General features: G+C 33.4%; 1 protein-coding gene across 1 annotated transcript in view; it reads right to left on the reverse strand.

Annotated features, from left to right (window-relative positions):
• Positions 1 to 1309: 1309 nt before the first annotated feature.
• The window catches only part of LOC149794153 (coronin-2B-like), a 174938-nt gene continuing 159328 nt past the window's right edge, over positions 1310 to 16919 (reverse strand). Inside the window, exons 17-18 of the mRNA XM_089968234.1 lie at positions 13018 to 13107; positions 1310 to 2929 (exon numbers count right to left, since the gene is read on the reverse strand). Of these exons, the coding sequence (XP_089824360.1) occupies positions 2780 to 2929; positions 13018 to 13107 (240 nt within the window). The 3' untranslated portion in view covers positions 1310 to 2779. The remainder of the gene's footprint in view (positions 2930 to 13017; positions 13108 to 16919) is intronic.

Consider the following 16919-nt stretch of genomic DNA (forward strand, 5'->3'; position numbering starts at 1 on the left):
GGGAGATCATTTTATTAAAAACAATTAATGATCCATAAATGTTCTGGAACAGGTTCATTTCATTAATATTATCTAAAATTTTATTTAGATTTATGCATCATATATTTTTTTCATTAGATCTAGCATGTTTATCATTAAAAGGATGATCCTGTTTTTCTGTATCAAAACGTAAGCAAATTGCTCACAAAAGAGACAATTATGTAAGTAAATCAGTGCCTCTCTCTTTTCCTTTCCCCTCCTTAAGAATGTCTGCAGGGATCAAAAACAGTAAACCATGCCCATTTTTGGTGGTTACTGGAAAACTATTTGAGACAGTGTGGTGTGCAGAGCTATTTTCTGCGAGAAGCCATGGCAACTCCTTCAGGACAGGCAGAGATATGGTGAAGTAGTTCTTTCTTAATCCTTTCTATCTACAAGAGAAAGCATGGGGAATATAAAAACATAACGTGAGCTGTATTCTGTCTCCAGCATTTGCTGAAATCTGACTAATCCTCCTGCATGGGAGACATGAGATTCAACATTTTATATAGTGTAGCCCCCAAAAATGTTATTATAAAAATGATTCCATATACTTCATTACATTTTTGTACATTTCTGGAATATAAAAGGATGTACTTCATATCAGAAACATGCACATTTATCATTGGATGTTAAAAAGAATATACCTACCTAATGTGAAGAAAGTGACTCTTATGATTTTATCCTGATCCTTCAACAATCTGAAGGAAGCTTTATCATGAAAATAATGAAAAATATCCATCCATGGGACCACAGATGTTGATCTTTATGATATCATATATACTTCCAACTACAAACTGAACAGACCCAGATCTGCCATTGGATAATGCACCAGCATATCAGGAACCATCAAGTTTGTAGGAAGTAATCAGCAGAACAAACAACATAGATCCTGACTGCTGATCTGGGTCTAGGTTGTTTGCAGCTGGACGTGAATTTCGAGTTAGCATAAATGGTAGCAATTTTATGCAAAAATTACATGCTTCAATAACATAAAAAGGTGAACAGATCTGACAAGCTCATGGCACACATGATCCCATTTAACAAAGGTAAACGCTTTCCAGATCAAAATACTTTTAAAAAAATCAATCAATATTAAAAAGACGTTGAATCTTGATACAACTCTTATTTAAATGGGGAGATTAAGAACAATTAATCAATCTCCTTTTAAATCTCTGAACAAAATATATATTGATCAGTATATGTTTTACATGATGGCATAGATGGTATAAAATTAAGTGGTAAAAGAAAATATCAAATAGCTCAAAAGAAACGAAAATTCAAAGATCTCTTTCATTCTATTAAACAGTGAGTTTCAGGACTATTCCTCAATCTCAAGCGGCCATTAAAATGATGGTGATGATGATTGTAATGATACATTTTTTTATACAATTACTTTATTTCCTTTACCCTGGATTTGTTTTGCTCATCTGTTAAAATCCTATTTTCATTACCTATTACGTATCAAAATTTGTTACTAAATACTCATGGCACCTTTTATATTGATATATAATACTAAATGATACCAAGTGCAGACATGCGGCATCATGCATCCAATCAAGATTGTAATACAATGTCATTTCTGTGTATGATGTTATATTATGTCACTGTGTTTTACTTTAAACTTTTCAAAGGAATACACAAATAAAAGCACATGTTCAAGCAAACACTCACAGCTAAATTGATTGATTTGAAGATTTATCCTAAACTACAAAGTATTCCTCTTACTTATTCTTTTTCTTTACCTCTCCCCTGCCTCCCCTGTTACTTTTAAAAGGTTTAGACTCCAAATGATCACTGATAGGGATTCAATGTACAAAGTGAGAGCATTCATGCTCAGTATTGTTAAGTAGTTGTGAAAAGTTAACTTAGCAAACAGGTTTATTGGTTCAGGTCACAATTTTATTTAAAAAATATTGCTTTGCTTCTCACTTGCTCATATTTAATGACTCAAAACAGGATGAAATTCATTCACTTTTAGAGAACAATCAAATTCTGCAAATCAAACATTTCTTTCTGTACTGCAATAAATGCAACCAGTGCCTCTTTATAAAAAACAAAATATTTTTGTTGTATTTGAACAGGAACGCAGGTTGTTATGATATTGGCTATAGATCATTGTTAGTGACTTTATTTTATAAAACGTTCTCCAGTATTTTTACCCCCTTTTCAGCTTTTTTAACACTGATCACCACTATTTTGTTTATGTACTTACAGCATGTACATTTTCTTTCTATGTATGCTAAATATATCAGTGACAAAGTATTAGATATACACTCACAAGTTGAGTCCAACTGCAAACAGCACAGACCCTGATCTGCCATCGCATAATGGACTGGCAAATCTGCTGGTGCATTATGTGATAGCAGATCTGGTTCTGTGCACATTACAGTTGGACTCAACTTAAAAGTGGGTATATACGGTACTCCTAGCAGTATATATTTAATGAATCCAAGGGAGTTTATTATTCATGCTCAATACTTTAATATAATGTGGTGAAATGATATCGACTTCAAAGTACTTAAAAACCTCCTCAAGAATCCAGAGTGAACTGATGTTTGGAATAGAAAATGTTGAACTTGTAGATCTCTCCTAAAGGCAACACCGACATCTTCTCAGTATTCCTATTAAAAGATCTTTATGCAAACAAAATCACAAAAAGTGATTAAATTCTTCTAATGTGGCATTCACTAAGCAGATCTGGATGTGTCTGTTCCACTTCTCTTACTTGCAACACAGACTACTGAGAAGTTAAGACTATTTAGTAGTCACTTTCCCCAGGACCTGCACGAAACTGTTCCCTCATTTTTCTCAGCTCATCTTCAAGCTGATTGATTCTCTTGTCCTTTAAGGTAATCTGCTCTCTCAGGCTCTTTATTTCCTCCACCTGATTAAAGTAAGCTTTCCGCAACTGTAAGAAGGAAACAAAAACTTTTAATGCCTACAATATGCATTTTCGCAGATGGTATGTCTTCAGTACTGGAAACAATTTTAGTTTGCTTAGGTACTGGAAAGTAGAACAGTAGGTCAACCATATTGCATACAAGTGCACTGTAAAGATGACAGTCTCATATTATGGTGAAGAGTAACTTAGCCATTAGAGATGAAAAATTTAATTACTGTATTCTAAACAGAAATGTGCAAGATAGAATTTTTTAGTCCAAACTTTTAATTTGGTGGTTTTGTGTTTTACAGTATGGCAACACAAATAGGTTATTTGGTGCTAAGAGAATTGAAAAAAGTTGGAAAACACAACACAGTAGTTGAACCAGGCTGACCTGATAGCAGGATTAAAAAAAATCCATGCTGTTTTGACTGCAAGTCCTGTACACTAACCATTGAGCCACCATGACTCTTGCCTCCATTAGTCTAAAGTACTACAAATGTACACTTTATACAAATTAGTAAATATTCCCTATGGTACAAAACTTCCTACCATAGAATAACCCAACCGTTTAATATTCCATACCAATCTTTTCTTAAAAAATATGGGAAGAACAAAACTTATTTACAGCTGTATAAAACCGTATCTGACTTCATTAGATTTTTTAGTTGACGGCCCATAGGTTTTATCTGTTGGCAATAAAGTAGTTTTTTGTGGGCAACCACTGTACAGCTTTTAAACTTTTTTTAAACATCTGAAAATGTGAAATTATGCACACCAAAACTGCATGATATTGGTTTGAAAAAATAAACATTTGTAGGGTTGGTTAAGAAAAAAGAAGAAAAAATCTCATAATATTCAAATACTGATCATAAATGTTTGGGTCTTGAGCATATGCAATGACTGCCTAAGTTCAGGTTACACTCATTTTATGCCTGGCATAGATTGAAATTGGCATAAATCCAAAATAACTTGGTCAGCAATGAGATGTGCATGCATGCACATAAATCGGCTGCATGCAAGTCACAGCACATGGTTCAGTGATGGCATAAAAACAAGCATGATGGCGCAAAATGAATGATATTTCTTCATTATAAATGGTGTTAAAATGAAAGCATGTAAATTGAATGGCATATACAGTAGCGAGATCACTGTTAATGTAACACTATTTTCATTTGAAAACCAATCATATTCATATATTGATGTCTATTTTAACAAAAAAGTGATGCTGTTGTTTCTTCTGCTTTTTAAATAATGTACCTATTTTTAAAAAAAACTACCAGGAGGAGATAAGTATATCTGACCACATGCTTAAAATTGGTTTAAATAGAAACTTTATGAAAACGTTTTAACATAGGGTATCAAGAAGAGTCCTGATAGGGTCTGATGTTATTCTGACCACAAAGAATTTCCAAGGATTCAAGATACAATCAAACCCGCTTATCTTGACCTCAGTTTTCTCAAGAACCTGAGTATGTTGATTGTTTTGGTCCAGTCCTGAAAAGATCCTTCTTTGTGATGCTAATTTTTCCCCACTTATCTCAACCCTTGTTAAGTCATTGACCTCATTATGATGGGCATAAGTTTCGGTCCGAAGTAACATGTGGACCCACTTAATTTGACCAAATGCAACTTTTAATGTCCATCTCAGAGACATTTTACAACAAAGTGATCCAGCGTTTCCACTACTATCAGTACCTAGTACTGGCAAGGATGGAAAAAGTCAGTACAAAATCAATGAATCTCATCAATGCATGGTTTATCACTTGCACTGAGTGGAGAAAATTATGTTGTAAACAACACTTTAGAGTAAGGAAACTGAAGGAATGTGTTTCTGACCTTTACAGGAGATACATTCATAATGGACATCGTCATATGTCAAAACCACGACAATACAAATATATAGTTCATTCTACAGATCACAAATTTTATTTTAGCTAAAAATACTTAAGACACCTCTGATGATCAAAGAAAAAAAGCAATTGATTTACATGCACAATTTTGGTCAGTTACATTTTGCTAATAGTTAAAGTCAACAATAGCAAAATAATTTTTTTAAAAGTACAGTCCTACATGTACATGCACTTAAATTGGCCTAGATTTTGGTCAGTGTGAGAAAACTATTGCTTTGCTGAGGCTATTCACAGGAAAATAAAAACAACTTTAAACCACTGACATTATTACAGTAACTTAAGTGTTTTGATTACGTGTGTCTTGTTACTTAATCTCATTTACAAGACCTCCGATCTTTTTTCTGCAACCTGGCGTGACTGAATTATTATTTTTATTGTGCATTAGAAATGCCATTTGTCTTTAGAAACAAAATTCCTAATTTCCGTGCTTCATATCCTTGTTCTGCAGTAGATTTGTCAACTAAACCCTGACATCTTGGGACCCAGTTATGCCAACAATTTTTTGACACCCCCAATGTAATCAAGACTGGAATACCATTTCTTCTTTAATTACTAAGCATTTAAAGCATATAAGATTTCAAATTAGCCACTGTGACAGTCATAATTAATGTAAGATTGGCACAATTTTCATTTACAACAAACTGGAAACTATTAGAAGACTGTGTAGTGAAAACTTCATGTTGATAAGGCCATCCATTCAGCAGATGAGATTTTCAATATTTTCATCGTGGCAGTAATATTTGAGGTCAGATCAGTATCATTTTCAGGTGAAACATAATTATTCACAACCATAATTAGTTTTCAAGTGAAAAGCCCATGTAATACGATTTTCTATTTAGGAGGAGTGCTAATATCAATATTTTCAAGATGGCTGCCATGGTAGCCATACTGACTATCAGATGGGTATAGTTTTTATTTCATATTAATGAGACATCATAAGTATTCTGGTGAAAACCCAATGACTTTCCCCCTAGAGGGAGTAGTGACCAAATGTTCAAGCTGTGCCACTGTGGCAGCCATATTGAATATCAGATTGGCACTATTTGTATTTAAGATAAACTAGATACCATAAGATGTCTTCTGGTGAAAACCCCATGCTGATATGCTTTCCATTGAAGAGAAGCAGTAATTAAAAGATTTTGAAGGTGGTTGCTTGGGTGGCCAGGGCCAACTAGACACATGCTTTACGTATATATATATATATATATATATATATATATATATATATAGAGAGAGAGAGAGAGAGAGAGAGAGAGAGAGAGAGAAAGAGGCATATTTCACCGGGAAATTAAAGCAGAAAGTAAATTTTCAAGCATTATAATTAACTGTTATAAACATTGGAAGACTTTTGATTACAGTATGTACTGTCCACAAAATATAAGAATTAGGAATCAAATTCTTAAAGAACTAAGAAATTATTTTGTTGCTCAAAGGGCATGGGGGCAGAGGTATTGTCATTTTATATATATTAGTTTGGAAGTCAGCATTCCTATCTGCCACTGTTGATAACTCCTTCTTGACTTGATAATTTTCAAGCAAAATTATTGTAAATCATTCTTACTATCATGCTTTTCTCATTTGCCATAAGCTGAGGTTACATTTAGACTATTAAGTCTCTAATTATACTGATGGGGACTTCAGAGCTAAGGTCAAATACATAAACATTTTCAGCAGAGTTGCCAAATCCCAGCAATTCTGCACTTGGAGCTAGTTCTATGGTATTTCTTCATTGATTTAAATTCAGAAGAAATAAAACAGAATTCCACAGGCAATTTTCTATTGTTTCAAGTTCTTTCAGGTGCAAAATGACCAGAAATGTCCTATTTTGAGGCTTTGGTTTTCAATTACTGTCATCTATATGCATGTCAATAGTAATGTCACTACTAACAGCATATATCAGTATACGTCAGGTGACTGCAGATCAAAAGTCTTTCAACAAACACAACAAGTAAGTCTTTATCACATGGCCTTACCCATATATACAGCTTGCATGGCACTTAATATGTGATTTTTGTTTGAAAATATGCTTTCCATCGCAAAGAACTCAAGCAATATTGTATCTGCCTTTACAGCCAGACAACACAAGCATCCATATGGTGTATAAAATTAAGGTCAAATAAACAAGAAAGCAACCCAACTAAATGCTTGGTGTTTTATGGTACTGCAATGCATGTAGGTTATTTAATGTTCAGGCAATTGGAGTAAAGTCCCTTGCCCAAGGACACACCATGCTGTCTGACAGTAGGATTCAAACCTGTACCCATTCAGTCAGGAGTCTGGCATGCTAACCACTAAGCCACCATGGTTCTTCCTAACTAAAAATCTTAATGAACAGGCAAGTGCTGCAACAGTGAATTAAAATTTCTAGATGACTGGGTTGTTAATTTTTTTCAATGGATCTATTATTTTCTTCTTTGATATTTGTCAGTAAATTAATATTTTTTAAACTAAATTATGTCTGTTTTAAACTTAAAGCACTTTTCAAAGACTATTGAGAAATTTTAAACATTTTTCAATATTGTTTTGGAGCCACCCAAAATTTGAGCACTTTTCCATATAGGAAACAAATCTGTCAAAATTTGTAAACCTGCAGATATCACAAAAAGTCTTTCAGTGAAAAACCCATGTTGATATGACCATCCATTTGGTATCAATATGAAGATTTTCAGATCATGACATCCCATAACAAATCAGAAAACAATTTCACAAAGACTGACCATTGGCTTGGGGAACACAAGACCAAGGTCACCTAAAAATCAAGTATTTCAAAGTATCAGATGATTTAAGGATAATAAATAACAAAAAAAGGTGAGAACAAATGCATGCACATACAGATACAACATGCACTGTTTTTAGATTGGCTCCATAATAAACTAGAGGTAGTAGCAATGAATGCATTGCAAAGGCTACAGTTCTCCACACTTTGATTTGCATGGCCTTAAACAGAAGAATTTCAGTTGGAAAATTCAAGTTTGGCATTCAGAGGCCATAACTCTTCAAAATGATGATGTGGAATTGTGTGGGCAACCCTGCATGTGAAAATATGAAGCTAATTATCAAAGGCCACAATTAATACAGAATACAGTTGACCAAGCAAAACCTCCATAAGGCAAATCAAGATATTGAGACAATATGTTACCAAACTGGATCAGAATATTCAAAAAGGTTCCTGAGCTATGATGGTTGCAAGTATTTGCTGTAACAGTATTGGAGGTTTAATAGTACGGGAAAACGGACAAAAAATGGTACCCACCAAAAAAAACACCTAAACCTAGGCACATTTGGATATAACATGCAATTTTCACCTTCTAAAAGTATCCAATCATCTGAAAGTGCGTCAGAACTGCAACAATATCCCATTTAAAGATCTGAAGTTTATTTTCAAGGGTTATAAGTTGATTTTAAATATTGGGCTATGAGACAGTGTACAAACAAAACTGCATCTGAATATGTTTAATTGTCCCTGAACTACCTGGTAAGAAACACATATTGGAGAGGTAATATTGATGAGAAAAAGGAAACAACTCCATTGCTAGCTAAGTGAGTGAGTGAGTGAATGAGTGAGTGAGTGAGTGAGTGAGTGAGTGAGAGAGAGAGAGAGAGGGAGTTCATTTGGACTAATAAGAATTAAGGAGAATCCTGTCACCAGGTCTGTGAGTGGGCATATTCTAAATATAAAACAAAATCACTTGAGCAAAAAAGCAGGTCACTGTGATATATATTTAATACTTCAAATATTATTTCAAGTTTCAGGACAGGAACAGTCCCTGCAAAAGTGTTGAAAAATCGAGTTCAATACAGAAACATAGGTGGACCAAAAAAAGTACTTAAGTAACTGTGACCTGCAGCAAGTAGTACACCCACGAAATTTAATGAATGTATATCCAAGATTGTCAGAGAAACAAAGCTGAATGCAAGAACTAAACATAATCACATTTTTGCCTGTGGAGAGTAGCACACTCAAGATAAATAAAACCCATCAAGTTGAAGACTGTTCATAAAACAGACTTAAAAGGCAAAACAAATTTGATGAATGTACACACTTATTAATAATGTTATCAAGGGAACATAAAGTACAGGTTACTGTTACCTCCTTTAGTCTGTGGGACACATCACTGTCTGCCACTCATCAAGTTTAATGAACATACAATATGAGCTAAATGTAATATGGGGTCCAAGTGGGCCTGAGATATTTCACCTGCCCAAAATCTGCCTAAAAGTCAAATGTAACAACAGTTGACCTATTAATCTGTCAGTAAAATGTTTTCTGTATAAAAAAAATTCAGCGGTGTTGACTACATGATGAAAATAGTACTGTAGTTTCAAGGTTTTTCTGTACATGTATTTTGTATCTTCATTATATCTTATGGCAAAGTAGAATCGTTCCAATACTTGAGGGCTTTATGGCAGGGTGCTTTTTGTCAAAACTGAACAAAAACTGTTGAGCAGCAAAGTTTTTATAACAAACTGTTCAAATGTTAATCATCCCCGGCCTTGTCATACCAAAGACTTACAAAAATGGTATAAATAGATGCCTCGCTTGGCACTCAGCATTGAGAGGTTAGCGTTGGGACTGGTTGGCCTGGTATCAGGATAATGTAACTGGGTGGGACATCATGCTACATGTCTGTGACATGATGCCCCAGTGCTAGACATAACTATAAACTGCCACACTAAAGAAAGCATAGCAATGTGACTGAAAACATTGTTAAAGCTACATCCAAGTCAAACACACATACACACACACACACACACACACATAAATGTTAATCCATTTTGTGTAATGGCAGACATATCTAAAAACATACTGGCATCATATGTGTAAATTTCAAATATTTTTGGCCAGGGTGCTTTCTGTCAAATTAGGTCAAATTCTGCTGAGTCATTATTTTAGCAAAAGTTTTTTTCTTCAAGGTTTTCTTTTGTTATTACTATATGGTCTTAAACTAAGTAACAGAAAATAACAAAAAATAAAATGTTTTGTACAATTCAAAAAAATAACATATTTCCCCAAGAATACAAAGTGAAAATGTAAAATAAGTATCATGAATTAAATCCCAATTAGTCCTAGAAGTTCTATAACTCCAAATGTATAAAGGTGTAACTGAATTCCAGTGGTATTCAAAATAAGTTCCAATACTGAATGTGTTGATGTGCATGTAATCTCAAATATGCAAATGTGCCAGTTAACTGGATTGTGATGATGATGCTAACAGTTTTTTGATGTATCTCAATAATATCATCCAAAACTGTCCTGGACTGAATTCATTATAATTCCAAATTAAAATTTCTGTCCAAGTATTTTACTGAGTACTCTGTAATTCCGGTGAATGATAATTTGAATAAATATATCCACCCAAATGAAAAACTGAACACAACAATAAGATTGATTCTGCTTCAAGACTTTAAGGTAAGAAGTAATTTTTCAAGTAAACAATATTACACAGTGATCCCCCTCTTGAATGGCCCCACTGACCAGCAGCCACCTGCTCCTTACGGCCAGAATGCATTGGCACCAACGAGTTTGTGTTCAAAAGTACCCCTCACGAAAGGCCACCTGGCTAACACGACCAGCATATTAGTGCAATAAAAAGTGGCCGCATTTTATTTTAATATGTATCCAGAACCAGTATTTTATTCATAACGTGTGTTAAGGAATCCGATTTCTGTTTCCGATGTCAGGTTTTCGTTACTGAAAGAAGTGTTGACTAAAGTACATGTACCACTAAGGTTAATATTATATCATTTACACCTCACGAGAAGCCACATTTATTCCATAAAGCCGAGAAAGAATAAAATTTTAATCCATACAAAAGGGTAAGTACACGTAATCCAATTAGCCTTACTGCTGTGTTATCATAAGATGTCCGGTTTAGTCACACTGATAATTGTTATGATTACAATTTTTTAACAGTAGTAACAGCTGAGAAGTGACAGCATCAATGTACAAATACACAAGTCAGCAGGAAAATGGTTTGACAGCCTTTATGGCTTCCCTTAGTAAGATGTTGAGCTTGTTCACTTTGATAATTAGTGGCTATTACTACTGACAATAACTATCAAAATTACAAATCCTAACGGCTGTGAGGTCAAATCTGCGTGATTTTAATGGTACATATCAAAGCCATTTTGGCTTCTCTCACGTACTGTAAAGAAATGTATAAAAACAATAGGGTACCAGACTGTGACTAACGAATCACGTGATAAGATCACTTCCTTTAAAAACACATGGCAATTTATTTAGATGCATAACAAATTGTTTTATCAGTATTGTAGTTGGCAACATGAATAACTTAATGCAAAAAGATCAACATGTCATCGAGGAAAATAAAAATTCTCAGTTTAGAAGAGAAAGTGAAAGTAATTAAACTGAACGAGAGGTGGGGGGGGGGTAGAGGATCCTTGCAGAAAACTAATTTTGAAAGACTCCGATAAACAATATCGTGAAAGATAAGGAAACAATTCTGCAGAAGTGGGAAGCTGAAATGGATGGAGAAAGGAAGATTGTTTGAGCCAGGAGATGTTTGTATCCTGATTTGAATGACAAGAAAAAGCAACAATTTTGTCAGTTGAATTGGGATATGACGACTTTACCGCAAGTAAAGGATGGTTGCACAGATTTCAAGTGCGATACAATATTAAGTGTTCTGTCCTTAGTGGAGAATCAGCTGATGTTAATAATGTTATTGTCGAAGATTGGAACAAAAGACTAAACGATATATGCAGGGGATATGACAGCAAGGGTATTTTTAATTGTGACGAGACGGGTTTGTTTTCTAGACTGTTCCCAACAAAGTGACAGATGATGTGATCTGTAACATAATTATAAAGACAGTTTTAAAACTATATCAATGATTATTCATAACATTCTTTTGAAAATGATAAAACAGTTTGTTTCACAACATGCATGTGATTTTTTAATGAAAATATTATACGTTTAAGAATTCAATGTACTTGTGACTTTCTTCATATGTATTTACTATTTGCATTGTCATCCCCCTCTAGAAAGGCCACCCTCATTATAAGGCCACTGTCCTGCTGCAATAGGGGTGGCCTTATAAGAGGGGGACTACTGTATATAAAAAACTAAGACCCAATAACAGAACCAGGATGTAGGCCTGTCTCTTATATAAACATTCAAAGTTGAAAATCATGTCCCAGACTCAGATTCAAATAAACATGTTTACCTCTATTGATAATGATCCGAATATTTACACAATAGTCATAGAAATATATGAAAAATATTAGCTACATATTATGTTGTTTACAAAATAAATGTCACTGGTTAGGAACACTATGAATTTGATTTTGGACAAGGTCAGGTACAAATGTATATAGCATATAATCATTAACAAATACCAACAAATAATACAAATTAAATATACATAACACTTTTATTAGTAACAGCAGGCAAATCTGTTGGCAGATTGGTATCATTTACAAAAGATTATATTTCTTCATGCTAGGATGCTTTTTATCACATTTGGTCAAATTCTTTTATGTGGTTCATTAGAAAAAGCCATTTGAAGCTTTTGCTATATTTAGTAACATCTGGCATATTTGATAGCAGATGCTTCACAGGCTACAATACAAACTAACAATTACATGGCTTAGATTTAAAAGCTATTGTGTTGCAACCGAAAACTGACAAATGGATGGAGAGTTTTATGGCAATGTAAAAAACTGCAGATGCATGTCCTATTCTGATACCAGTACTGCCAGAATGTTTTATTATTTCCTTGGATTGAACTATAATTAGTATTTCATGATTTGCCAAATCAACATACGGTAAAGCCTGTCTTGAGATACCACTGCTATGAAAGATGACCAGGTTCTCCTTGGACATTTATTTTTTATATAAAGTTATGACCTCCACCTGTCTTGACAGACCCTTATTTTTTGGCAGAAGGGGTGGTCTTTCAAGACAGATTCTACTGTACCATTTTTCTATGTGCAGAACTGGGATCCAATCTGCACAGCAAAGACCCAGATGTGCCAGTAAATTATGTGACAAAAATCAGGTTCTATGGTGTTATTTTTATATATGCCTTTGAGCAGTAAATGTAGACCTGGATCTGCCGGCAACTATGTGCTGGAAGATCTCTGCTACAATGTCTGCACATGTATATATGGTAAATTTCAAAACAGTTTTTTAATGAATTAAATGCCATAATTTCCCTCTGTTGTGACCTTTTTACCTACCTCTGAATCTGTGTCTGGCAAGTACTGCCATTCCTGTGGTGATATTGGGGGTGACAGAAGTGGGGACCAAACTTTCTTCACATGTATCTTCTACAAGCATAGAGAAAGAGAGAAGCTAGGATGTACAAACAGGTAAGCAGAAACAAGCATAATTATGAATGGGCATGCAAATATATATATACATGTGAGCCTAAGGGTGTAAGTATACAGATAAAGTAAACAAAGCACTACTAGAATTATTCAGACCTAAATATAGTGATTAGATACAAAGCTTAAAATTGGAACAAAATTCCAATTTCCCTTTTCATACTATACTCAAACTTTTAGTTTGTTTTTTTGATTAAAAAAAAGCTGAAATTTTTCATGTCTAATCATTAAAAAAACTTGGAGGAAAAATAGCTAAAAATGTGGATTCTATGCTCTGACCTGTTCAAATATTTTGTAAAAATTTTAAACATTTTTTTAACCTTTCATTTATAGATATGATAATATAGAAAAGCTATTTAGGATTATTATGCAGAATTTTCTAAATCTGTTTGTTAATAATAATAATAATAATAATAATAATAATAATAATAATAATAATAATGATAATAATAATAATAACAATAAGTGATATTTTAGAAAACTACTATGGATAATGTTGTTTAAACTTAGTACAACAAATATATAAAATAAATTATGTCTAACTTTTTTTAATTTAAAAAGATTTTTAAAGACTTTTTCTGCTTTAAACTTAAGAGCACACATGTGGAATCAAAAGCAGACAGTATTACATGTGAGAACTATATACCCAAAAACAAATTACATGTGAGGCAAATTTTCTTGTTGCTGTTGGAAAGGTTAAATCATAATAAAAGTTTAAATCTAAGTACATGTACAAGTTTAAATCATAATAAAGGACTTGTTCAGATCATAATAAAGGAATTGTTTAAATCATAATAAAGGACTTGTTTAAATCATAATAAAGGACTTGTGTAAATCATAATAAAGGACTTGTTTTATTTAAATCATAATAAAAGACTTCTTTTGTTTAAATCATAATAAAGGACTTGTTGTTGTTGTTGTTGTTGTGGGGTTTAACGCCATTTTTCAGCATGATAGGCTATACATGGCGGCCAGTATTAATGGTGGAGGAAGAACCCGGAAAACCCTGGAAAGAACCACCGACCCACGAGAAGCTACTGACAAGCTTTCTCACATGCCCACATTGGCTGAATCTTAGACTCGAACCGCCGCAGACAGAGGTGAGATGGCAGTGATCCGTAACGAAGAGCGCTTTAGACCACTCGGCCACTCGGGAATAAAGGACTTGTTCAAATCATAATAAAGGACTTGTTTTGTTTAAATCATAATAAAGGACTTGTTTTGTTTAAATCATAATAAAGGACTTGATCAAATCATAATAAAGGACTTGTTTAAATCATAATAATGGACTTGTTTAAATCATAATAAAGGACTTGTTTAAATTATAATAAACGACAAGTTTAAATCTTAATAAAGGACTTATTTAAATCCTAATAAAGGACTTGTTTAAGTCATAATAAAGGACTTGTTCAAATCATAATACAGGACTTGTTTAAGTCATAATAAAGGACTTGTTTAAATCATAATAAAGGACTTGTTTAAATCATAATAAAGGACTGGTTTAAATCATAATAAAGGACTTGTTTAAATCATAACAGGAGTATAAGTTTACATCAGTTTCAAAGTACATGTTTAGATCAGTACAAATTTACATCAATGTTGAAGTACAAGTTTAAATAATAATTTAAACCATAGGAAAAGTATAAGGTTACATCGATGCTGAAATGTGTTAAATAATACATTTAAATTACCTATAGCAGAAGTATAAGTATGAATCATAGAAAGTATACATTTAAATTATAGTAGAAGTAAAAGTTTGAATCACAGTGCAATATTGATTTAAATCACAGTAAAGTAGAAGCTTGAATCACAGTACAGTATAAGCTTGAATCCCAGTAAAGTATTAGCTTAAATTATAGCAGAAGTACAATTTAAAATCAAAACCAGAAGTACATGTTTTTAACTCATAGCAGTATAATACTTAAGTACAGTATTCTCATTCTGCCACATCTTTCATGAAAATCTGATTTTACCTTCAAGTTCAATGAACATGAGTTTTTAAATGGCACATTATGTGCCTGCCCTGTGTTTAAAGGTACCATCTGTTGATACTAGAATGGTATGCTTTAATGCAGAAAACACTGAACAGTTCACAGGGATTTTAATTTTTAACCCCAAAAGCATTTGGCTACTTCCTTGTTTCACAGAGAAAGTATGTTTGTAAAAAGATGAAAGAAATAAGCTATACAGTAAACCTTTCTTGAGCAACCTCCACTATGAGCAATCAAACAACTATCATTTATAACCACATTCATGGATCAATTTTATATATATATATATATATATATATATATATATATATATATATATATATATATATATATATATATATATGCGTTATTGTAAGCCATTACTTGTAAAACACAACCAGCAACCATGATTTTCAGTCAAATTAACTGACCTGGCACTGCTATGAATGACTGCATTGCAAAACTAGTTATAACCACCTGACGTTCTGTAACTCTATGTACCCATGGATCTGCATACAAAGTGCAGATTGTTCAAAACAACACCTCTATGAACAACCACATCAAAAGAACTGAGACAAACACACTGACCACTTGATTTAATCCTTTGTAAACATGACCACTTAGGATGGTTTGTTCTAAACAAAGCAAAACTTGCATCTGGCTACTGATTTCTAACACGTACAGGTAATGCAGGTAACATCATATGCTACGGAATATAGTACATGTCATTAGCCACCACTGTGGTGCCAAAGTTATGTAAATTCCCATTACAATTAACCATTCCTTCTCCAGAGGTAGCAGTTAAAGATTTATATAGTCAATTCAATGGTTTGTATTGTTTCTTTATCACTGGATAACTGCACAACTGCAATAGTGTCATGCCTGGGATGAACGTCTTCATTTTCCAGATCAGATTGTCATAAAAAGTTCATGATGTTTGTTGCTTTTTATGTTACAATTAAAACCCACACGCCAAGCCATCATATGTTCACCATTTGTGCTGCCAAATACACCATTTGCTTATTGAGTTAGTCTTTAGGCCATCTGTGAATTAAGCCTTTTGCTTCTGAATGGATTTTGTTTTTGTTTCATTTCTTTCACTAGTACATATATATTCCATATTTACCCAAATCCTGATGAAGCCCTGTGAATTTTAACCCTGAAATTTGATCATCCTGTACAAATCTGTTCTGAAAGACCACCTGTCACGAGGGACCACATTTGTTGGCAGAAGGGGTGGTCTCTCAATCTCTCAAGACATGTTTTAATAAGGAAAACATTTTCCTTTTCTTTTGGTGATAATGTTACCTTAACCTTTGAACATTCTACCTGAACATTTAAAGCTTATTTCCATCCATAAAATTTGGTGAAGGTATGTAGATCATCGGTCTCCTCTTTAATGTTAAACTCACTTTGACTTTTGAACCCTAAATTAATACGTTTATTTCTTGCCTAAAGTGAAAGTCATCTGCAAAGTCAGTTACAAGTTCTAAAGTGAAGACCATTCCTATTCAGTTACAAGTTCTAAAGTGAATACCATGATTACTATTCAGTTACAAGTTCTAAAGTGAATACCATTACTATTCAGTTACAAGTTCTAAAGTGAATAGAAATTCCTATTCAGTTACAAGTTCTAAAATGAATACCATGATTACTATTCAGTTACAAGTTCTAAAGTGAATACCATTCCTATTCAGTTACAAGTTCTAAAGTGAAGACCATTACTATTCAGTTACAAGTTCTAAAGTGAAGACCATTACTATTCAGTTACAAGTTCTAAAGTGA

This window comes from Sinohyriopsis cumingii, chromosome 8 (assembly GCF_028554795.1).
Source record: "Sinohyriopsis cumingii isolate HCF-2022 chromosome 8, ASM2855479v2, whole genome shotgun sequence".
Lineage (NCBI taxonomy): Eukaryota > Metazoa > Mollusca > Bivalvia > Unionida > Unionidae > Sinohyriopsis > Sinohyriopsis cumingii.